This window comes from Oreochromis aureus, linkage group 5 (genome assembly GCF_013358895.1).
Source record: "Oreochromis aureus strain Israel breed Guangdong linkage group 5, ZZ_aureus, whole genome shotgun sequence".
Taxonomy (NCBI): domain Eukaryota; kingdom Metazoa; phylum Chordata; class Actinopteri; order Cichliformes; family Cichlidae; genus Oreochromis; species Oreochromis aureus.
Genome location: NC_052946.1, coordinates 32,512,288 through 32,538,020, shown reverse-complemented (window position 1 = coordinate 32,538,020; position 25,733 = coordinate 32,512,288). Strand labels below are relative to the sequence as shown.

Sequence of the window (25,733 nt, the reverse complement as noted above, 5' to 3'; positions counted from 1 at the left end):
GTACATTTTTATTATTATTTTCAGGTCAAAGTGACTTGCAGGTCACATTAAAAATTAATGTCACGATGCTGTTTGAAATATTTATTTACATCAAACTCACACAATTTTCATAGTGATGTCATTTTATGACAGCAGTGTCATTATAATGTAAATATCCTGTCAGTTCATATGTTGTCTCATATTAGTTTTATTCTGGGGTCTTCTACAAATACCTACTATACAAGCCAAAGATTCTTGCATCTAAAAATCTGTCAAGACACAAGTCAGTTGTTTCATCACCTTCAGACTAATAGTAACTAATCTAATAACAGTCAGTGCTGCGCAGAGCTAAATACTCTATATAGTTTTCCCAGTTATATTTCAGTATTTTATTTCATTACTGTTATACCCTTGAAATGAAAATAGACACATGTTGGTTACTTTTATTTAAGCAATTTTTGCAGGCCTAAAGCTTTATTGTTACTTCAACTTTAGATGATGTTTTTTTGAATTTGTGAATCAAATAAGGAAGGCATTACTAGCATAATTTAAAAAACAACAAAAAAGGTTTCATTCATGACAGTTCTCACTTAACTGCAAACAATATGGCATTATCACGAGCTTGATTTATGCTGGCATTATAAAGCAAGTCTGCCATCTTCAGTGTGTCCATTTATTCTGTGAAGAAAAGGTAAAGCAGATATTAGGTTCAAACTTCACACATCACCACTGTATATATGATGTATACTTATACACAACAAAAACCATACAGAAAAAAAGAAACACATTCTGGAAAGAAACTGTTTGAAACTGGTGAGAGCAGCCCGAAGTGAGCATTTTGCCCACAGGAATTATTTTTCTCTTATTATTTAAAACATGAAGAGATGACTTACATTATACTAATATACATCTGATATACTGATATATATACTCATTATGACAGCAAATGAGGAAAGGCATAAAATGTCTCTTTGAAAGGCTTACCTCTGACTGTGAGTTTAGTTGCAGACTCTGCCCTTCCCAAAGAGTTTTCTGCAACAACCTTGTACTCCCCGGTGTCTTTAGACCCAACCCTCAATATGAGCAGAGAGCATACTCCACATGTGTTGGAGATTAGGTAGTTAGTGTTTGTATTCAGACTGACATTGTCGCGGAGCCATGTGACATGAGGTGTTGGATCCCCTTTTATAGCACAAGTCATATAGCATTCATACCCTTCAGGAGCTGTGTGCATTTTCAGTGGGACAATGAACTTGGGAGGACACAGCAGATTGCACGCCTTTGATTCTGGCACTTTCACAGTGAACTTTTCTGGAAGAAAGCAAACATGCAATGCATTCTAATTGTATTCATCTAACATTAGAAAATGTTTCAATACTGTCTTGATGATGGCGCTACAACAGTATTATTAGAAATTGCAAGTAGATACTAGTCCTGTTCATGTACTAGAGTTTGTCATAATCATACAGCAAAGCAATAGGGAAACAATGTTAAAACTCTAAAGTTTCAGTGGATAAGTCATAAAAACAAATACAGATATATACAGCAATGCATACCCATTGTCCACATTACATATATATACATGGCTCTATAACATCAGTGTCAGCGCAAATTAAGTAAAATAGATAGGGTCACAGACAGTGAAACTTTATTTTGTAGCTGAAGAGTCATTTAGTTGTTAATATTTAATACTGGATTTTCTTAAAGCTGTACTCTTAAAAATTGCAGTTCTTCTTCAAACTAACATGTCTTCCAAAAAGACAGGCTTTGAAGCCATAACCATGTACATACCTTTTTTGGCAGGAATCAGCCACTTGGGCGATTCAGAGGGTTTGGAGGAGCCCATGTCGTTCTTTGCATAGACTCTGAACTGGTATTCTCGGCCTGGCATTATGTTACATGCTGTGAATCTGTTGTTGAAGATTCGATCTGCAATGGTGTTCCATGTTCTTTTGCTTGAATCACGCTTGGTCACCATGTAGTGCAGCCTGTCATCACGTTTCTCATCTGGAGATTCTGTCCATGAAATAGTCACAGTACCATGCACATTTTCGTCTAACTCCACAGGACCTGGAGGCTTGGGCTCATCTAAAGTTAAAAAGAAAGTTTAGTTTTTTTCTTTTGTCCACAGCATATGAAATGGAAGTTTTACAGTAAATACAAGAATATTCCAAACACACCTGTGACTCTAATTTCAATGCTGATTGTTTCTTGCCCAACAACGTTCTTGACAATGATTGTATAGACTCCAGTATCTGAGCGCTCAGCAGAAGGAATGAGAATCTGGGATGTACCCTCTGCATTACTGATGGTCACTTTTTTAGACACTGGCACGCCATCTTTTAGCCAGATTACATCTGGCCAAGGAGAGGCCTACAAAGAATACAAAGATGTAATTTTCTTAGTTTGTAAGAAGATAAAATAAGATCCCTATATGTCTGTTGTCACAAATATGGTAATCAAGTTATTACCTCAAAGTTAATGTTGAATCGTGCTGAATTTCCTGCTCTCACTACCATAAAACTCTTAATTTTGGCATCAGTGAATCGTGGCCTCACTATGTAAACAGCAGGATAAAAGTTTGTCAGAACAAAATTTAATATTGGGTAAAAGTTACAGGAAGACAAATCTCACAAGTAGGCTTTGGTGGTAATAATTTGGCACAGAAGATGATATTTACACACTGAACATGATAAAATAGCAAATGCAAACCTGCAGTGGTCTTTTATGGAGCAATTCAAATGTACCATGAGCAATGGAGACACTGGGTGTATTGATGCTCAAGGAAACTACCTCAAATTTTAATCTGGTATGTATTGCCAAATGTTGTGATTGTACCTTTTATGCCGGTATTAGATTTCTGAAGTATGCAAAATTCTGGTATTTACAAGTAATTGAAACTATATACCTAACTTGAGTCAAGCATTGCTTAGTGGAAACAAAATAAAGAATAATTACTGAATTTATCATTATTATGTTGCTTTGTAATCATGACATTAAATATAACATTTGGGTATAAGACTTTGGATATAACATTTGGGAATTTTCTCACCAGGAGGTGGCATAGAGATATGGTAGTTATCCAGTTCCTGTGGGTCTCCATGGCCTCCTTCATTGATAGCAATGACTCTTACCCAGTACATACCCATTGACTTCATGCCTTTTACTGTATAAGACGTCATGGTTATTGCATTCAAATTACAGCGATCCCACTCTGTGTTTTCTGCAAGCCTGATCTCCACAAAATATCCCTTTGCTTCATCTGCAACCCCCTCAATGTCCTTGGGTTTTGTCCAAGACAAGGAGATGGTTGTGTAAGTGGAATCTGTCACTTTGAAGTCACTGACTTTACCAGGAGGTTCTGTAAAATATGATTCAAAGACAGACATTATTTTTACACAAAGCTGAATATAGTCTAAAAAAGCCAACCGTATCAGTTTCCACCTACTTTTAGGGTCTCTGGCAAACACGAATTCTGAAGGGGAACTGAATTCACCAGCTCCAGAGTTATTGATCGCAGACACATGGAATTCATACTCCATGCCCTCAACTACATCTTTCACAGCAAATTGCTTCCCTGTAAGGGAAAAATTTGAATTGCAGCAATAAATCATTAGGACAGCACTGTTGCGCTGTCAAGTTATTCTAACATAAACAAACAGAAACTGGCTGTGAATAAGAAACCTCTAATCATCTCATTGGGTGGATTGACAGGGCCCCATAAGTTGCTGCCCTTCTTGCGCTTTTCAAGGTTGTATCCCAGAATACCGGTTCCTCCGGTGTCAGCAGGGGGAGACCAGGAGAGAGTGATGCAGTCTTTGAAGGCACTGACAACCTTGGGTGCTGATGGAGGTCCGGGGTATGCTGTATACAGAAAAGAGTGGGATTAGTATTTTTTTCATTTATTTATTTTTTTGTCTAAAGGTTCATTAAAAAAGGTTGTCTACTTTTGAGGAACTGACATTGCGAATGACACAAAAGCTGAACCATATCTTTATTGTATTAGAAACCATAGTGGTCAGCTGGAATTAAAAGATATTCTTTGCATTCTCTTCAGTTATTTAGCTTAGGGTGACCAACTGTCCTCTTTTTTTTTTCCACTTGTTGACTTGCAAAATCCTGCATGACATTTTTATTTCACCATTCATTAACCGCACAGAGAAGGCATCATTTAAATATGTTAAAGTTTTCTTTAAGCAAACAGTATTATTAAACTTCTTCATGACTGGGACAAGTGTCGTCTTTTTTGGAAATCAAAATATGGTCACCCTAATTTAGCTACCTTAAATTAGAAGTCTCGCCACATGAGAAAGTAGCACAGCAAAATGTATCCATTCGTTCTCTCGAAATGTACACAGCTAAATTTATTACGTTGTTAATGAAAGCTTTTGCCTGACTTTTAGTTGTCAGGTTTTTTTTCCTAATTCAGCAAAGACTTAAATAGAAAAAAATGAATATGGGAAAAAATGAAAATAAGGTTGTTCAATTTATTGTCAGAGAAGTAAGTTTGCATAGTTTATTTAAAATATATGTCTCCTATCTCACAGCTGTCTGCAGACCATTCCCATTTTTGTGAAGCCATGTCATGAGGAAAGTCAATTTTATGATGAAGCATAGGAGGAAAAACACAAAAAAACAAGTAGCTGAGTTTTTCAATAACTTTTTTTTTCTTGTTTTTTTTTTCCCCGTAAGATTTGCGTTTTGAATGTTGATGACCAGATCGTTAATACAGTGGTATTTTGAGAAGATGGCATTTAAATAATTGTTATCTTAGTTCACCTTTTGTACCAGCTTGAATGTCCTCTGTTTCCATCAGCTCACTGATGCCCATTTCAGTCTCCACTCTGAGACGATAGCAATACCGTCGGCCATGGTCTACATCCGTGTCCCTGTATTTGGCCTCAGGACCAATTGGCCCCAACTTCTTCCAGGTGTTACGGCCAACTTGTTGTCGTTCAAGGATATAGTTTAATATCTTGGAGCCACCACTGTCTTTTGGGGGTCTCCACTTGAATTCAACTGCAGAGGAGGAGGCTTCAACAATCTCTAGAGGTCCCATTGGAGGAGTAGGTTTATCTGTTTGAAGAGAAAGTACCATACAGAATATTCATGGAGAACCAAGATTTTTAAGTGTATTAAATCCAGTATCCTATGCAAAAGTGCTATACACACACCCAGTACAACAAGTTGGCTGAGAGCCTCCACAGTGCCAAACTCATTTTTGAGTTTAAACTTGATTTCACCACTATCTTTACGCTGAAGCTTCAATAGCAGTAGACGGCTAGACCCCTCTGAATGCTCTATCTTGATGTTTGCGTCCTCCGAAAGCTCTTCACCCTCATGGTACCACTGAATTTTTATAGGTTCCCGTCCAATAAAAGCCAAGTTGAACGTAGCTTTGTGTCCTTTTTTCACAGTGACAGGAGTTTTGAATGCTTTCAGATCTTCAGCATTAAATCGTGGTGGATCTAGAATGAGTCATAAAAAAACAAAAGCATATTTCAAGCACTGTTACGCTTTGTAGTTACTGTATGTACACTAAATAAACTTATTTTGCACTGCTCTTAAAAATTATATTTCATCATGAACTAAACACACTGCTTAATGAATGATGCAAACCTTGTGAGCAAGAAAATAGCTATTGCAATACTAATATTTTTACCTTCAACAGTAATCTCTGCCTCTGTTTTACGCCCATCTGCTTCAAATTTATATTTCCCTGCAAATTCTTCGGTGACTTTATGAATTTTCAGTCTGTGAAATGTTCCATCCTTTGAAATAGTTAACCCCTCAGATGACTTAATCTGGAATAATAACAAAATAAAAATGCAGACATAAGTGTACACATTAGTTTTTGACTGCTAGTGAAAATTGTTTTCTTTAAAAAATAACTCTCACTGAACTAACACAGCCAACCCCTCAACATGTTTGTACTCTGTGCTCATATTGCCATCATATTAAATTATTTTGTGCTTTTTAAAGAACCTATTTTAACACTGCACTCAGCAACAAACAAACAAACCCTAACAAAAAAGTAACTTCAAGGGTCAAATTGCATTATATTTCTCCACATTAATATACAGTGTCGTGGGCCTCGGGTTTGAGACCCCTGATATAGCGCTTTATTCTATAATAATATCTGCCTGTCATCCATGGCCAAGATACAATGTCTTTAGACAGTGGGGTGAAGCCAGAGTACCCAGAGGAAACCCATGCAGGTAAAGTCTAAATGCAACATGAACAGATTTAAGACCATGAGCTTACCTCTTCTCCATCTTTGTACCAGACTCCCACACAGTCTTCACTGCTCACTTTACACTCCAGCTCTGCCGCTTCTCCAATAACGGCTTTGCAGTCAGAAAGTCCAGCATGAAAGTGAACTCCTGGGTCTGAAGATTTATCAAACATTAAGTTAGTAATTGCAAATACAGTTTCTTTTATTTCATTTTTGTAATTGTATATTTACAATTTTAGTGATTTGAAGATTTCCATTCATGTATGCAGAAATGCAATTGTGGACATACTTACCTATTTTATTTTTTACTCATAAAAATATGTTTGTATGACAGAAATTTCAGATTTGTAGTAACTGTTTAATCCAAGTTGGTAAATGATGCAATAAGAGTGGGTTTTTTGGGGGAAAAAAATTGACTTGATGAAGATTTATTTTTTTAAATTTGTAGCTTGTCTCATATGGCATTGGCCTTCGTCAGCTCAAGCCAACTCTTGGCACAGCTCAGGAATGTCTTCACAGAGTCGTCCATTTGTCTCCGTTCACTTAATTAGTCTTGGAAAAAAGAAAGATTTACTATTAAGATGTCCCACTTGGGATTGGCCTTGGCCTTCTTGGTCAGTGAAAGAGTATATAATTTTTGCTGGCATAAATTCAGCATCAAGTGAAATATGGAAAAAAAAAAAAAAAAAAAACCCATGAATCTGGTTTAGGACATTGTCATCCTCCAAGGTCAGTCCAAGTTGTCTTCCATCTTCCAGTTACGTAAGAGTGCAACTACACAAAGTATTTAAATGACCAGTTAAAAAAATAAATAACTCCAAAGCACTGATTCATCCTGAATTAACTTTTAAAATGAAAAGCAAGATTGTTAACACAGAAAGCACACAAAGCACAGATGCATAAAAATCACATACACACACCACGCCCAACCTTCAAATACATACAAAGACACATGTAGACGCAAATAAACAAATTGTTGGCAGCTAATCAACTTGTAGATCAAAAAAATTAAATTAAAATTATATAAGTAATGGTGTTCTGTTACCTAAAAAATATGTGAAGTAGTTTTAGCAATTCTGGGACAATTAAGCTAAAAAACATTAGTGTATCAGATTAAATTGATGTTTCCTAATTAAATGCATGCTCAAAGTTAAATCCACTTGTCGTGACCTGTAATCATTGTAGGATGTAATTTATCCAATTAGATATTAAATCTGCTCTTCTTCTTAATGATCACACACTTCTATTAAGTCCCAAGCCACTGGAAATGTCATCAGCTCATCATATGACTTCCAGTGAGATTGCTTTCCCATGCAGCAGTTAATATAGCACCTGTAATCTTACCACCAACTGTCTCGTCGAACAGTCAGCCTTGCTGTGCACGGCCTGAACGTTTGCCAGCTGCTGCTGGCTCATCATCATCTGCTCCCTCACCATTTTCAGGAGATTCATCACTGCCTGCTGATGGTCCAGTGCCATTATCACCATTGGTATCTCTTGCTTCTCAGTTTTTTGCTTTTCAAGTTTAAGGGACATCACCATAAATACCATCAATCCAGTATTTCTCATTTGCTGTTGGTTAAGCCTTACAAATAACATTGATAAAGTCAGTAATAATAACAAAATATTTACATAGATAATAAAAACAAACAGCAATCGGTACAACAGAGTGGTGGAAAAGGTGATCTCTAACTTGGATAGTATTTCTTGGTATATGTGAAAAATGAAATTAAGGATGAAATAACCAAAAGCGGTAATACATGTGATAAAAGTGCTGATCCATTTTCTAGTGCTTCAAAAAGTGGACAGTTCATGATTAGATATGTGAAGTTGTTTGGGATTTAATAATCTTTCCTATTTGCCTACTAAATAGAAGACCTCAAATGATTCAAACATGACATTTATACAGCATAAAAACAAACATGAAAGCACATTACGCATAAAACACAAATACAGACGACTTTCCATATATGTGAAAGCTTTAAAAGAGAGTTTAAAATGTAAAAAACATATATGCTAGTTTTCAAGACAAGACACAAAAACAAAAGCAGGCATAATATACAACAGTTTTTTTCTAATTAACCAGAGGTTTTCATTGTTTCTGGACTGAAAACCATGCAATCTGTAAGTACATGGTTGCGTTTACAGATGACTCATTAAATGACATTATATTTGAATGTTGGATTGTCAAGAAGCAGTAAACTTAACCCTTTAGCTTGTTTAACATCCCAGTGTTCTGTTACTTACTGAGGTTTAACAAGACACTTCTGGAATTTGTTTTTATTTCTTTTTTAATCCACTTCATGGGGCTTAATTTTGCAGTTGGCAAAGCAGAGCACTGAAAAACTTTGTAAGATATCAGCTACAGCTTACGCACCTGCATCTAAACTGAAGTATTTAGAATTCCCTACAGTTGTAATGATAAAGCGATTTTCATTCCCAATGACTTATTTGTCAGTAAACTACAGCATGCAACCTTTACGTTGCTTACCAATAAAAGGTTCTTCAAATGCCACATTTACCTTTTTTCAGCGTTTTTCTTTTTCACAGGAAACCACAAGTCTCCTCGTTGATTTGTGGTTTCCTCATCATTTATATTTCTAATTATTTTATAACACTTTTATACAGAATAGACTGCTAGTAATATTTACAGCGTAAATGAAAAGTTGTCTAATACAATACAAATTAAATAAATTGAAAGAATAAAAACGGTCAACTCTTTTTTTTTTTTTTATTATATAATTCTGTGTGTAGTGCAGTAAAGTACAGTATTAACAACTTACCTATTACTGTATCTGGAACCAGAGGACCAGCTCTCACACGTTTTCTGCGTTTTCCTCCTTTACCTCCTCCCTCTCCTCCTTCACCCCCTTCTCCTCCCTCTCCTCCTCCTCCTTCCTCTCCTCCTCCTCCTACATATCCTTCTTCTCCCCACTCCTCCTCAAATTCTTCATCAGAATCTTCAAATGAATCATATTCATCTTCTTCCTCAAAAGCTTCTCCTTCCACGCCACCGACTCCTACGCCGGCTGCACCTTGAGCTCCACCTTTTCCAATGGCTGCAGCTCCATGTCCACCTTCTTGTCCACCAGCACTGGCACCACCATCAACTCCAATGCCTGCACCCCCTGCACCTCCTGCACCAATACCACTGGTACTACCAGCACCTGCAACTGCAGTAGCACCAGCAGCAATACCAATACCAGCAGCACCAGCAGCACCGCCAGCACCACCAGGACCACTGGTCCCGCCAGCACCAGCAGCACCACCGGGACCAAAAGCGCTGCCAACACCAGCAGCACCCCCGGCACCAACAGCGCCGCCAACACCAGCAGCACCCCCGGCACCAACAGCGCCGCCAACACCAGCAGCACCCCCGGCACCAACAGCGCCGCCAACACCAGCAGCACCCCCAGCACCAGCAGCACCCCCGGCACCACCAGCACCGGCAGCCCCACCAACACCAGCAGCACCCCCGGCACCAACAGCTCCATCAGCACCACCAGCACTGGCAGGCCCACCAACACCAGCAGCACCCCCGGCACCAACAGTTCCATCAGCAGAGGCCGCACCACTTCCAGCACCAGCTCCTTTTTTCTTACTTTTCCTTGGAGCTCCGTCTTTACCAGCTGCTGCCCTTTTAGCTCTTGCAGCAGCCTTAGCTTTAGCTTTGGCTTCAGCAGCTGCCTTTTTAGCTGCTTCTTCATCCTCTTGGGTTGCTGCTCCAGCAGCTTCTTTCTCGGCATGGGCTTTCTTTGCAAGTTCCAGTTTTTCTTCCAATTCTTTCTGATATTTTTCTTGCTGCTCCTTTGCTATTTTCAACAGCTCCTCTTCGTTGCCACCTCCAGCCATGGTGGTTTTGCGAGCCGCTTTCTTGCCCTTACTTGCAGGATCTTTGTCAGCTATGAAAACATGTCAAATATATTTTTAACTTGCAGCTGGTTTTGGAATATAAAATTTTTAATGTGAATTATGTGATTTTTTTTTAAAATGATAAATATATATATATATATATATATATATATATATATATATATATATATATATATATATATATATATATATGTGTGTGTGTGTGTGTGTGTGTGTGTGTGTGTGTGTGTATATATACACATAATTCTCACCTTCAACTATAAGCCAAGCGTTGCAAGATTTTATTCCTGCCACAGCAGCATAGATACCGGCATCCAAAGGCATGCAGTCCCGCACAATCAATTTGTGGATGAGCTTATCCTCAGATACAGTAATTTCATGTTTTTCACTATTTGACAGCAGAGCACTTTTGCCATACCATTTGATCTCATTCATGGGTGCAGTTAGGACACATTGAAAGAGGGCGTCCTCTCGTTCTTCTGCCTTGATCTCTTGTATTTTGACAGCAAAGTCGACTGGAGGTACTGCAAGGTTTTAAAAACACAAAAGAATCAGAGACAAACTTATTTAACGTCACTCAATCCATTTTCTAAACTGCTTACCCTGTTCAAGAACTGTTTCTTCAGAGCTGCCCCATCTTAATGAGTTAAATTAATTTAAGCTATAAGTACATTTCAATTAAATGGAAAAACACGATTTATGGTTAACAACTGTATAAGTAACAATAAAAGAAGCTAAATACACTTAAACCTTATCTAATCTTAATACCTGGATTAAAGACAGACCTTTAAAATCAGTGGAGAACACATTGACACCCTCAACATCCACTGAGTAGAGTCCAGCATCTTCTGTTCCTAGTTTTTTGATTTTGAATATGTATTTTTTGCCAACTTGTTTCAAACTGTGTTTCAGATCATCACTCTCTTCTTTGGAAAATGGAACCATGACACCATCCTGCAGAATTTAAAGACGTATTAACATTTTGATAATAAGTTTGAAAAGAAAGACACAAGACAAAATGTAATGAGCAGTTAATTTCTTACCTTGTACAGGTAAATTTTGCTGCTGGGATCCTTGAGGTCCATATCCAACTCAATTGTTGCATAATCATCATCTTTGACCTCAATAGGCTTTAAACTGCTGATATGTGTGACAAACTATGGCAGAGATATATCGAAAATTATAATAATAGTCAAGTGACTGTATACAATACAGCAAATTTAAAGAAAACAAAATAGGCCTCTGTGAATAAAAGCAGTGTTGTTGGAGAGGCTTTTGAATGAATAAAACAATGCCAGAGATCTGTACCTCTGCGATCTCCTCTTCTCGTTCTTTTTTCATTTCATTAAGTTTCTTTAGCATGCCACGGAAGTCTGTGATACCATACTCAGCACAGATGCGCTCATAGTCTTTCTTGTCTGCACTGAGCAGAATTTCCCAGACCTTCTCCTCTGTCTCCATTGTCTTATGCTCACGTGTTCCATCTGGATTACTGTATTGACAAGTAGCATTAAGTTAGAATTCACAGCTATAAAGAATACAAAAAGTAAGAGTAGTTCACAAGATATAAAAATCTCACCGTTTTTTTAGTTGTTTTCTGAAGTCAATTGTTTCTGCGGAACCATAAAAAAAACTTAAAACACAAGTCTGTCAGTAAATATATAATTATCATAAATGGTGGGAGGCTCTGACCAGAGGAGGCTCTAGTAACTAAACCACAGCATAGCTTCATAATGGCAAGCGTCTGGGGGCTGAGGTTAATATTTTCAGAAAAAGAGTCACTGATTTCTCAGTCAGTGCACAGTGAAACTGTGCTGATGTGACAGATAGATTTTTCCAAATAATTCAAATCACTGAATAAAATGTCAGCTTGCAATTAAAATTAATGGGCAGATTATGTAGGAGAAAAAGTGAACCACTCTATCATACTAAATGTTGGTAGATTTGAAGAAAGCCCACCAATATCCATTTATCTTATCTTGCCAAGTTCCCTAAATGTCCTCTGTAAAAATCTAATAGATGTTTTATGAATTACATTTATAGTTTGGTTGTGATGCAGTTTGCTTATTTTCTGGAAAATGTGGTCAATGGAAATTGACCTGATAACAATTCAATTCAGTTTTATTTATACAGTGCCAAATCACAACAACAGTTGCCTCAAGGCCCTTTATATAGTAAGGTACACCCTACAACAGGGGTGGGCAACTCCAGGCCTCAAGTGCTGGTGTCCTGCAGGTTTTAGATGTGTCCCTGATCCAACACACCTGATTCAAATCGTTAAATTACCTCCTCTGTCTTGAAGTTCTCGGGCGTTTATCAATATGCGTACTTGTGCGTACTTGCGTTCTCGTGTACTCGTGATACGTCATCAGTCGGAGACCAAGTACTGTTCCAATTGAAATGCGCATCAAGCCGAGAACGCGAAAAAAAGTCCCGGATGTGTTCTCGATCCGCCCGTTTTATCGAGCATGCATCGGTGTGGACTTGGGACAGCTATATATCCCAGAATGCATTTCGTCCAAAACTCAACAGCGGACTCCCGGCACATCGTTTTCAACCCCCCCCCGCTCGCAGACTTCTCACTACTCAGGTTTTGCTTGTTTTTATTAAGGTATGTACACGTATGTACATGTACACTATTTTTATTAATAGAGGTTTCACTACTGAGGTTAAAAATGATATATAAGTCACTTAGATCACTTCTAAATGTTAATGTTTGGTTTATTTCAGTGTTTTATTTGTTCCTGAGTAAACCGGTTTGGCTGTGATTAAAGTTAAGCTTCATAACATGTTACTCACAGTTAAATTAAGAGGGGATGGCAGTAAAACCTCCGGACCTGTGACATCATCACGTACGCAGGTGTTCCAATTGTACATATCGCAAGTCTGTGCTCAGTGTTCTCGGCGGGGTACGTATTCGCGTGCGTTCTCGGCGAGTGCGTACTCACCGAGAACGCGAGCGTGCACTCGCGCATTTTGGCATTGATAAACGGCCCTCCAGAGGCCTGGTAATGAACTAATCATTTGATTCAGGTGTGTTGACCCAGGGTGATATCTAAAACCTGCAGGACAGCGGCACTCGAAGCCTGGAGTTGCCTTCCCCTGCCCTACAATAATACATACAGAGAAAAACCCAACAATCATATGACACCCCCCCTATGAGCAAGCACTTTGGCGACAGTGGGAAGAAAAAACTCCCTATTAATAGGAAGAAGCTTTTAGTGAAGGAAACACTAAATGCTTCTAAGAAAACATTTCAAGGTCATACATCAGCAAGTGTTTATGAGCTCTTACCTTCGATTTGTGCCTTTTGGAGTTCTTTGGTCTTAGAAAATCCAACTGTGAACAATAAAACATAATTATTTATTTATTAGTTTTGTTTTTCATGAAGATATCATCATGAAGATACCAGTTGCTCATGAAGATATGTAATTCAGCTTTAACACATCTGACAGACAGTATTTCAGAGAATAAAAATCTTACCTTCAATAACATTTAAAACAACAGTGCAAACAGCCCTTCCATATTCATTTGTTGCAAAACACTTGTAGGTGTCAGCATCTTCTGGAGCAACTTTAGGGAACTAATGAAGCACAGAGTTGTTATTTTATTATGTTTGACTGCATATTAAGTGTTGTTACTCAATTCAGCTCACAATCACTTGTACCTTGTAAGTGCTATTGTGAAGCTTACCTCAAGGGTGTGTTCTTCGGTTGCCTCATCATATTTTTGTTGGCACACAGCAGGGTGAAAAAGTATTTCTCCATTTGCTCTACTCCATGTCACAGTAGGGGTTGGGGTTCCTACTATTTTGGCTTTAAAGAATGCAAATTTACCTATAATAGAAAAAGTTGAGGATTGTTTAGTATTGAAAAAATAACTCTTAACATGTTTTAATAAATGGAAATGTTGCAGATACAAATGTTACAGAACATTTCAATACATTACATTAAGAAATTCTAAAATGATAAGAGGCCTGTCATATTTACAAGTACAAGTTCCATTTAAGCATTACCACCTCATGACTGTAATATTCCATGATTGGGAATGTTTCTGTTGCCACTGAGTGTGCAGAAATGAAGGTTTGAGGCTTTTCCTAGTTTTCTTCATTTTTATGATATTTATTTCAACCCAATATCACAGGAGATGTTTGGCCATAATGCACAACACCATGTCTGACAAAAACCAAACAAGGTATTGCAGCATAAACGCCTCATACAAACTGGCAAGCATGGTGGTGTAGGGATGATAATTTGGTCTTGTTTTGCAACCACAGGTCCTGGGCATCTTGTAGTTACTGACAGTGACATAGTGTAGCATGTCATGTTTTTTTATTCAACTAAAAAAAAAAAACCCTCCCAGTACATAAAACCTCAGTGGTCAATAGCATTCAGTAACCCAGATAAGAGCATGCAGTACCCGTTTTCTTGAAAACTGGATTAAGAGCTTCTCAAAAACCTGATCACAAACATGATCACATGCATCTAAATGGTTTCACTCACTGGAATTTATCTTTGTCATCTGTTTAATAGATACTTTTGTTAGTGACTTCAGTTTAATTACCTCACCAGAACAATGTGAGTATGTCAGAACAACTGTGTATGTTTAAGGTGTAGGTCAGTGTGCAGCACATTTTTTTGTATTGTGAAGCATTTGAGACATGACATGAGACTTACCCTCTTGAATAGTTAGAGCAATGGGTTTGCGGGTGAAATCCGGAGTTGTCATCCCCTCTGGAAGTTCCTCCATAAACTGTGTTATCATGACACCAGGCACTTTTGACTTCTTCCTGATGCCTAACCAAATCAAGGCATATTAGGCAATTAGGCAACCCTAATATTTCTAAGCAGACCAGGTATATACACATTTGTGTGATCCAGACTGAGGATAATAGATCACATAAAACATTAAAAAAGCAACTCTATAAGTCTATAAAAAGTCATGATATTTTGATAGGAAAAAAACAGCACGTTTAAAGAAAGGCTAATACAAATACTAATATTCAGATACAAATTTAAAACCCAGACCAGAAAACATGAGAGGTCAGGGTCAATTGCAAACACAGTCACATTCTAACATACAAATCAAGTATGTGTGAAGAGAGTGCATATTCTGATGTTAAAATGCCACAATACACGGACAAATTTCAACTGCTGACAAAATGACTAAGAGAAGCTGAATTTTATAAGATTATCTACTAGTTTTTTCTTTACAAACTGCAAGTGCTTATTCTAAGGTGAAGGAATAATACTCTAACAGTCAGCTTATTTGGTAATGAAATATGTCAGCTATCAGCTGGGATAGTTTGATATTGCTGAAGGTTTGTTGAACTTGCTCCCACAGTTTATCCAATTCCTAGTGCTGTTTAAGTAGGATAAAAGCTGCTTACATAGAGATTAACAGCAGGGTGAACAATCATAAACTGTTACTTACAATGAATGTATAACTGAGATATTTAATTAGGTTTTTTAAGTAACTTTGTAAAAGAAGATAGAGTTGCCTATAACAATTTAACAAACCTCAGTCTATTTCAATTCATTGCATACATACTCTTAAAAAAACACATTTGTAATTTACTAAAACACTTACAGCTTTAGTTTTATTATTCTCAGCACAGTTCATTCTAAATTTGTGAGTGCCAGAAAAGATAAAACTGAACAAAAAGGTCGAGGTTAGCTCATGCTTCGGTATTTTAAAATATGTGTCAACAGAATCAGACATGGATCTACATCCATGTGCTGTACTATTAGAGTATTGATATAAACTAACCCTCAGCAATATCGAAGACTTCATCACTGATTGCTGTTCACAAGGATAAAGCTGGCCCAGGGATCCCTGGTCTTTAATTATTTTCACCTTGCATGAAAGACCTGCAATAGGCAGAATATTAGCTACAGAATATTTATATTTTTATTAAAGGATGTGAGAGCAGAATGCCCCACCCAGCATTTTGCAGTCTGAAGCACACTGGAGTTAAATTGCTTGCAGCAGGAGTTACTGAATAGTACACATGGTTTGTATGCTGCATGGTGGTGATACCGTTACACTGGTGTTGCTGCTAGCAAGCTGAATGTTCACACTGTGGAATTTTTAGGATGATGCAACAATAAAAACAACATATGTGCATGAAAATGTTGATCAGCTTTTCAAAATAAGACAGTGATTAGAATGACATGAAAGCCAAGCATTGATATCATGGGTCAGTTTGCAGATAACATTTAAAAATAATTAGCATAAATGTGGTAGGAAAAGGTTTAATTCAGTTCTGTCATTCTGAAGTAGATTTAACAAGACTTATGTTCTTGATTAAAAACAGTGTAAAACATATATATTATATCTGAGTTATCTTACATCTACTTTTCTCAACATCACATCCCTGATGTCTTGTTTTTTTGGACTTAAATGATTGCTGTCACTGAACATTTGCACTACCGTTGCAGTGGAAGTGTCCCTGTTTTGTTTGAGTTGTCTACCAAACAGACGCGACAGAAGAAATTTTCCTTTTGTGTGTTTTTTGCGTGTTCATCACTTGCAGTGAACCTCTTTTTGGAACGAATTAGTAGTTGATAATTACTGTACCATCTGTTCTTAGTGTCTTTGTCCCTCAGTGTTTACTGAAAAGCTGACAAACAAACTCAGAAAAGATATCCCACTTCATTTTTTTTTAAACAAAATCTACTTTTAAAACTTAAGTAGTTATACCCTCCACCCTTACACTCTGCAAATTAATGCAGGAGGATAATGCATTTATCTTGTTAATGTCTTTCTCCTTTTATCTTGTTTCTTTTTTCTCTTTTTTTAAATAAATATTTTTCCCTTTTTGTGTCTTTGTGTCTCATAAGGCTCTTGTTATTTGAATGACGTTTCATACACTTGGCTTTCCTCAGCAAACAACTGTACAAAAGAATGAATGATATGAATGAATAATGAGTCTATTCAGGTAGACTGTCAAAACCTGCTCACTCTCCAGTTTGTTCTTATTTTTGTCAGATGTTTGTATTCTCAACAGTACAGTTTCAACCTTTTTGTCAGATTAGACTGACAGGACTCAATAATGCATTTTCTTTTTCATTTGTAGATAAGTAGTGCTGAACTGTTTTTATTTGATACTGTCCGACTGTAGTTAAACTCTGTAGTGTGTTTTTTTTTGTTTCTTGTTTCTGTTTATTTTTTAAAACCTCAACTAATTAAAAAAAACCCTGGAAAATGCTCTCTAATCCTCCAAATTATTTGTTGATTTATTGTTAAATCCCCCTGTGTCTCACAGGAAAATGGCTTTACGTAAGTTTTATCTTGTGAAAAAGCTCTGATGAAAAAACATTTTAGTTTATTTTTGTTTAATTTGCAGTGTAGAGACATTTAAAGATGTTTAACTACACATTTAATCTCTTAGATATCTTAAAATAAGATCAAGAAGTGCAATTTCAATAGCACATCTCAGCGTTTCTTTTTACTGGTAACTATTTTGAAATGTAATTGTTTATTTATTACTTAACTACTTTGGTGTAGCATGACTGGCTGTGGGGGAGGTCTTTATCATCAGGAAAAGCTGTAAAACTTATAAAAATGCAGTTAAAGGCCCAAAAATGTTGGCCTGCTTCATATTTTCTAAAGCTGTCCAGCGTGCCGATTTGACAGGCCGATTCTGGCACCTGTAATCTGAAGATTAAGTCATTAATGTCTGGTTTCACATGCAAAATAAGTACAAATAAATATGTGCAACTTTAAACGCAACTATGAGAAAGGATTTGTTGTGCTATTATTGGATTAACCTTGAACCTTGAACTGAGTACACGTTGAAAATTGGATTTAATTTTGTTTAAAATTGGTGTTGTTACTAGGGTTGCATTTATAATATTTTAAATGACATCACCACGACATCACTAAAATATCACTAAATACTGCCGAGCAGCAGAATAGGTTACTCATTGTGCTTATCGATGTAAAACTTGTTAGCTGTTTTGATACCGCAAAGTTTCTTAAGAGTCAGGGTCAGAGTTGGTCAGGTCTGCTGAGTAGAACAGGCCACTAAACTCCATTGCACTAGTCACAGTGTATAAATTGTGAGATTTGCAGTAAAATATGAGTTTTATTTTTATGTATTTATTTGATACCTTAGACTGAGTAATGAAATGATACACTATAGGCCCAAAAGTCCCAGGCAACTTACATATTTACACCTATTGGAGCTACTTGGCCATAGGAAACAATGCTGTCAATCTCCTGTTGCACAGTTTTTGTGCTGACGTTAACACCAGAGGTGGTTTGTAAATCTGCATCTTTACATGGTCTATAGCAGAGCTGAAGAAATTTCATGAACTCTTTTGTTACAGTGTTGTACCATACAGTATTACAGTAGGTCTTTCCCTTCCACTCTTTGTAAAGGTGGACTGCAGGTGCGTGATTTTATATTCCTCTAGCAATGGGATTAAAACTTTTAAATTCAAAGGTAGATTAAAGGTTTTTACCCAGTGCTTTTGTCTGTCGTGTATAAGACATTAAATGAAACTGAGAATTGTCATTTTAGCTGGTTACCTTGACATTTCACAGTTGAGCAGGAATACAAAGGTCAAAATATTTAAGAGGGTACAGAATGGTCCAAATTAAAGGAAAGTACTCAGATATAATTTACTGGTAATCTTTCCACTTATACCAAATGCACGCCATTTGCAGTTTAAATGTAATTATGTTAAAGCTTGATGAAATTTGCACTTTTTAAGGGTCCTTAGAAAGTGCAAAAATCTATCTAATGTGACAGGGTGGCAAGTTGCATTAGATAGATTTTAGGAGACATTATGCCATTCCTGTAGAGCAAGTTCACTTATTTAGGCTGAACTGTGCCAGCATATTGTACAAGGTTACTTTGCATTTGAATACATCTTTAAAAGAGGCATTTTTTTCATGAAATTACAAGCTACAGTCAACAGTTGGCAATCAACCGCAGTGCCCTCTAGCAACAGCCTGCAGACAGTATTCATATGAGAGGTTTGAAAATGTCACAATGAAATGCATCTGTTGTGACACTGAAAGTCATATCATCCGTTCTGGATGACACCTTTCAATGAATGATGAAGATCATATCATACATGCAACTCACCCATCATGGAATCATGCATTTACAAAGATGAATCGTTCAGATAATTCGATTTTTTTGTTTTGTTTTTTGTCTTTTGCTCGCATACCTTTGTCGTCTGGGTGAACTCCCTCAGAACCGCCGACTTAACACGCAATGTGACAGTGGGAGAGGGAATAGGACAGGTAAATATTAATCCTGACAAAAGCACCATGTTGGTTTGGAACTTCGACAGGATTATAACATATAATAGACATAAAACACCACAATATACAGTATATACCCGGGAATTGAAAGCACAAACAGACAGACTTGAGCAGACCCTAATATTTAGAGACACATTGCACATCAAATCATTAGTCACAGACAAAAAATAAGACAGAGGTTAGCAATGTGTTGTTACAGCAAGCATGTAAATGCTGTACTGTACAACTGATGATTAGACATAGCTTCACACTTTCTTACGCATTTTCTCATGGTAGACATCTCAGGATGTTTCCTGTGCAGTGCTTGAGAGAAATTATGTATAAATAGAAAAGCAATTTGTAGAAAGATGATTTCAAATAAGCCTTCATTTTGTCTTCTATCAAACAGAGACACAATTTCATTTTCAGCTCGCTCTTTATTTGTGGCAGCTTCAAGTGTGTGTTGAATTAATCTTCGATGATCTTGTTTTGATTTTCCATTTCCCCAACAGTTGCATTGCCAGTATTGCTTCTCAGATGAATCCTGAGTATTTTTTGTCTTTGGTCATGAAAAAATCTTTTTTAAACATGATGAGAGCTTGTTTGCATCTTCTCTTGTGGCGTCAGTGATGCCGCTGATCATTTCTTTGATCGACATCTTCATTCGAGTGGAGAAGCTTGTGGCTGAAAAACGGCTTCTCTTCTTAGACAGAAAAAAAGAAGAAAAATAGCATCTGTTTTCTCATTGCGACACAAAATCTCGATATCTTGCAGGGATCTTGTATCGACTGCTTCCACTCAAGAAAATAAGCAGCTGTATTGTTTATCTTCTTTTTAAGTTGTTGGTGATGGCCTTCATATTACACATTTTATTGTAATTTTATTCTTTAAATACCATTTGGCATGTCATTTTTACCTGTTGCTTTCTTGTCTTAATTATTCTTGAATGCAGTGTCACACAGCTCTTTAGTTTTAATAAAGTTTAGTTGTTTGCTGTCTGTGAGAAGGATCCTGTTCTTGTGTGTCACTGCAATAAGAGAACGTACAGGGTGACAAGGCTGCAATACCAACCGTTGACTGGCTTCTTTACTTACCCGCCTGCCCAGTGGCAGTCTGATCGGTCACCTTTGACTTCTTCGACATCTTGGTTTTCTCTTGAGCTCTGCTGATTCAGAAGGCTCTGCACTAAAAGAAAGAATAGGAAATATTTAATGTATTGTACAAGTGTGGCTCAAATGAAATCCTTGATATAAGACATTTGTGTCAGAGTTTGAGGTGTTAGTCTTTTAATTTTGGGATTGATTTTGCTGTTCTCTTTTTGAAAATGTAAGCAGACGCCATTTAAAAGTTTTCATAGAGTAATGTAATGCATTTGAAGCAGACTGCTCTAATTACTTTTCCAGTGGCACAAAGTGATCATCAGCACCCGTTCAGCCAATGTCATTGACAGTGAACGTCAGACTTAACATGGGATTATTCTGTGTCTCAGGATTCCTTTGCAGACATTTCTTAATTAACCGAGGTGCTCAATGAAACCTCATATAAACATGGAGAAGATTTGGAATTAGATTGGTAATGCTGCACAATGTACAGCAATAATTATATGATCACCCAGTTAATGACAATAACTTACATGCCAGTTTGAAATTTATAATTTTACAGACATTATACTGCAAACATTTTTAAACATTTTACTGTACTTAGAAGAGTTCTGGGATCTTCTGTACAATTCTGGACGAAGTCAGTGACAAGGATCAAATGAAATTCAAAGGAAATTCTTTATGTTTAATTGCTGAAGATATATGCTTATGACATGTCGCAAAATGATTTGAGGATAATTAATTTGGTGTGTGTGTGTGTGTATGTGTGTAAAAATATACATCAAAGTTTTCCATAGTACTACATTTAGTGAGATTTCTTGAGCAACAAGGGTTTCACTGGCTCAGAATCACACCACCGTGGTCAATACAACCCTATTTTATAAAAACAAAGGAAAACATTATGTAGCTGTGTAGATGTTAATACCAATTACAACAAATTGTAATCATTTTCAAATATTTTCAGTTAAAAAATCAGTTAAAGTTCATATAATCTTGTAACAACCCCTCAAAAAAAAACAAACCCCCCCCCCCCCCAACATTTAATGTAGGAAAAACTTTCAAAAAACTCGTGCATGTGTACCACCGTGTCAAATCACCTTTTTTAGCTCCGTAAGTATTTGAAAGCTGAAGAGATGAAGCTATAAAGGAAAATTGTTTTTCCATCTTGACTGAAATATTGTTTCAGATGCTCAAAAGTTAAAAGTTTCTTTGTTGTTTTTGGGGTTTTTTTTTTAAGAACATCAGGTGCAACACAGCACTTGACAAATTGACATTCGTCACAGTTATAAAAGGTCATGCATATGGATTTATGCCATTACTATTTTTTGTTCTTGTAAAATTTGAACCAAAGAGTCATGTTAAGACGTCTTAACTTCCGCATTGGACAGAGATTTACAGTGGGTGTGGTTACTTATGGGTAAATAATATTATTGTCATTACTTTGTAGCTCAACATGGATTTTTAGAAGATAACGTTGATGTGAAGAGGTAAGTCCTGTTCACACATATATGTATATATATGTGTATATATATATATATGTATGTATAGTGTTTAAAACTTGGTTTAGTTCCTGTGTCACACTCTACTAATGAAGAAACAGCCATAACCAAAATGCTCATGACTTTGAAATGTTGCTCATGTAATTCTTAAATTGTGCTTGCTTTGTTAAATTGCTTGTTCAATGTTGGTCTTACAGAAATTCAGGCATTCAGAAGGCATGTGTGCTGAACCTATATGAACTCCTCTAATCATTTGAAGGTTGTTAGGCTGGGTGAATTGAAAGCTGGTGTGTGGTGGATATGGGTGATCTATTGAGATGATCTTTTGAGAGATTAACATGTCCACACTCAGCTAATCTGTGCTCATGCACTCATTCAAGTAGCTAAGAATGAGTAATAAATATTGAAATTAATGCTGAAATGTATTTATATATATATATATATATATATATATATATATATATATATATATATATATATATATATATTTTTTTTTTTTTTTTTGGGGGACAATTTGGATGTCAAATAATCTCCACATTAACATCTCCGCAAATAACTGTTTTATTTATAGTTGTGCACATGCTCTAGCATATGTTAAAAAGGTTCTGGGCTCCAGCAGTGATCTTGGCACTTGGTCTGTCTTGAGATTGAACTGCACAACACATATGGTAAAGGGAAAACAGCATGCAAAAGGAGACATCTTGGCAAAAGGTTCTTTTCATTAAAAGGCAACGCTCTCATCTTCTCTTCCACTGAATAGTTGTTGCTGTGCTAGCTCTTATCATTTACTGTTTGGCTGCTGCTTACATCTGTTTTTTTTTTTATTTTGACTTGTGGGGGAGGGGATATTCTAGACATTTTTTTATTCTCAATGCATTCCAGAATAAATCTGTCTTAGTCACTGTCCCAGAGATTCACGGATTTGTGCTGCAGGCTGCATTTCATTAAATGTTGTTACTTAAAAAAAATAAACAAAAGAAAAAAAACATGCTTCAAAAAATCATTACATATAACCAGTATGTAGGCAGGCTGGCTGTCACTGCAGGCAAGATAACAAGCCGCCATGGCTGAAATTAGAGATGGACTATCTGAAATGCTGGGCCACTGCTACAGAAAAGTATTGGTTGTTGTTGCCGCATATGTTTTCCTGTACACTTCACTACTATACTTATTCATTATTATGTTCCTCATTTTAATTAAAAGTGGAAAAAATAGCACTGATATATTTATGATGATTGTTTTTTTATTATGTAATGAAATCGATGTATTTCTTTTGCTTACAATACTGAAATGATCTCTTTCTATGTTACCAACATGAAATGGAGTCTTAAACATATAGAAATTTGTAAAGAAGACTCTTGAGAAACTTGAGAAACAGCAGACAACTAGACTACACCCAATACGTAGGAGCGCATGTGACACCTACTGCAGATGACTGCACCGCTGACTACATATTCTTGAAATGGCATCTGGTAGCTTCTCAAATGTCCTTCACTGCATTTTTCTACACGTCACTGATTGCAGCTGAGTGCACAAGATGCACAGCTGAAGTCACTTTCTAACACAAAACTGAGTCTGATGACACGTCTTTTAGTGTCCTAGTGTTAATGGTGCTATTTGAGCCTCCCAGTGGATTTGTTTATATGTTCGGTTGATAAATGCTATTCAAAACATGTAAGAAATACTTAGCCTACATGTAATGTGTATGTTGTAATGAGTGTGCTGGTCTTTGTCTATTTAAGCTACTAACTGCACTGAATACAGCATTTTGTTGTGTTTTTTCAATCTTTAAATGCAAGAGAGATGCACTGTATGTGCTCAGTGTTAGGAAGATTTGTACATTGTGAACTGTAGCCCTGTGAATTCACTTAATGTAAAAAGAAATCCAGTTCTCTGCCAAAATACAACCCACTCCCTCCATGCAGCTTCTTGAATCTTAGGTCATATATTGATTTGATACCTCCTTCTAAAGTTAGTCATCACCCAACAACCTCACAGCTCTGACCATACTGCTATGATGAGCTTCCCAGATTTAAAGCTGTGAAATTCAAACTGAGAAGCCTACATGCCTTGCTTAAGCGATTTCATGCAGCAACACCAATTCTGCCCTCTTTGTAATTAAATCCTGTCCTGTAAGTTTTAATGTATATCTGAATTATTAATATGGTAGCAAACCCTGCATGCACTGTAATTTTAGAAACTGAAATCAGATACCACATTCGTGACTTATGTGCACTTTTAAACTTCAAGCTCAGTCTTTGGATAGGAAAATAGAAACATCTCTTCATGTCTCATGCATTTACACTTTAGCTTTTTTATTGCAACCTTAAGCACCTGTTCACAAAGTACTGACATCTTTCTGATATAAACAGTGATGGTAGACATTGTATTTATTCAGATTGCGCTCCCAGCTGCAGACTCACAGAGAATAGGCTTTTGCAATTCATTTCTACATTTACTTATCCAGCCTTCATTTTTGAGGGCCACCTACCTGCTCTCAGTCCTCTTAGCACTCTTCCCTTTCAGACAGCAGTCTGGTCACACTGTGCCTTCTCCTAATTTTTTCAGTGTAATAGATCCTTCCAGCAGTGTGCAAGTCTGAGCTCAATGCTCCTCTACTGCCCGGACCCAGTGACTGCCAAAAGCTGTTTAGGCTTTTTTGTATTAGTCGTGACCCCAAAGACATTGGAGGTTGAGTGGGTGGTGAAGCAGGGAGGTAATGTGAAGGGGTGGGGGGGTGGCAGCAGGTTGAACTCCTATTAAAGAACATTTTTTTTGTTAATCCAGTTTTGTTTTGTTTTGTTTTGTTTTGAAGCCTGGATCTTTCCCTCTCTTTCTGTCTCTCTCTAAAATGTGTGTTTATACAACCAGCATATAAAATGATGGACATAAAATGAATCGTCATACCATTCAACACAATTTAATTATAAACTAAACCCAAATATCACCTGGAAAGGGACATTGCAAAACATTAAACAAAACTACACATTTTCAGTGCAGAGATGATGTCCTGTCATCCAGTGCATTATAACTTCATTACCTAACTTTGACATTCATCAGAAGCAATCCATTTTTGACTGCTGGGACATAATAATTATCACCCTGTCAACTTTTATTAACAAAATAGGGAGTAGCTAAATGGCTAATATTGATGTGACAACTGGAGTAGAAATATGTATTGATGATCATCTTAAATGGGTAAAGTATGATATCCAGAGAGGGTTGTTTTCAAAATCTTCATAGCAGATTGGCATATTAGAGTTGATAAGCATCATCATGTAATATCTAACAACAGGTTTGCCATTAATGTGTTGTTGTTTTTTATCTTTCCTATTTAGGCCAAGTTTAAAGGCTGCAGCTATAAATGCTTTTGTATCATGTCTTTTAATACACACTAGGATATTGCAGACTGTATGTCATGTTTAGAGTTGTGGTATTATTTTAAGATTTGCTCTAGAAGTTGCCAGACACTGTCCACAGAGGATTAAATAAAGAGATGATGTGTATTGTAGGTGTGTCATATTGTCCCCTCCCATTGGGTGTTCTGCCAATCACCAGGCAGCTGTTGAAAGTCTTTCCTCATGAGCATCGGAAACTTGCTCATGGGTGTTGACGAGTGTTAGTAACCGCAACAAAAACATCCTTACTGGAAATACATACATACTAATACCATAATGAATTTAATGATTAAAAAAATTCTAATTGTCAAAAGTAGTTACGCCAAAAAAATGTAACACATGACAATATTTCCTTAAGCTTCCTGTCTTGACAGTAAACTTTACCTAAAAA

General features: G+C 36.8%; 1 protein-coding gene across 3 annotated transcripts; it reads right to left on the bottom strand.

The window, feature by feature from the left end:
* Positions 1-24,598, bottom strand: igfn1.1 (immunoglobulin like and fibronectin type III domain containing 1, tandem duplicate 1). Of its 3 annotated transcripts, none has more exons than XM_039612150.1 (24): positions 24,436-24,595; positions 20,440-20,530; positions 14,764-14,883; positions 13,781-13,923; positions 13,571-13,670; positions 13,382-13,426; positions 11,667-11,700; positions 11,396-11,579; positions 11,131-11,244; positions 10,873-11,041; positions 10,339-10,611; positions 8,998-10,116; positions 6,244-6,368; positions 5,642-5,783; positions 5,154-5,447; positions 4,759-5,055; positions 3,664-3,843; positions 3,428-3,556; positions 3,032-3,340; positions 2,451-2,536; positions 2,160-2,352; positions 1,771-2,067; positions 964-1,290; positions 1-657 (listed from the first exon to the last, which is right to left on the bottom strand). In XM_039612150.1, the coding sequence occupies exons 2-24, from the start codon at positions 20,486-20,488 to the stop codon at positions 653-655; spliced, it is 4,734 nt and encodes a 1,577-aa protein (XP_039468084.1). In that variant the 5' UTR covers positions 20,489-20,530; positions 24,436-24,595; the 3' UTR covers positions 1-652. The 3 variants fall into 3 exon arrangements, with proteins under 3 accessions (XP_039468084.1, XP_039468085.1, XP_039468086.1); XM_039612151.1 differs by lacking the exon at positions 24,436-24,595 and adding an exon at positions 15,857-15,957; XM_039612152.1 differs by lacking the exon at positions 1-657 and having other exon boundaries at positions 1,055-1,292; positions 1,772-2,067; positions 24,436-24,598.
* Positions 24,599-25,733: the final 1,135 nt, after the last annotated feature.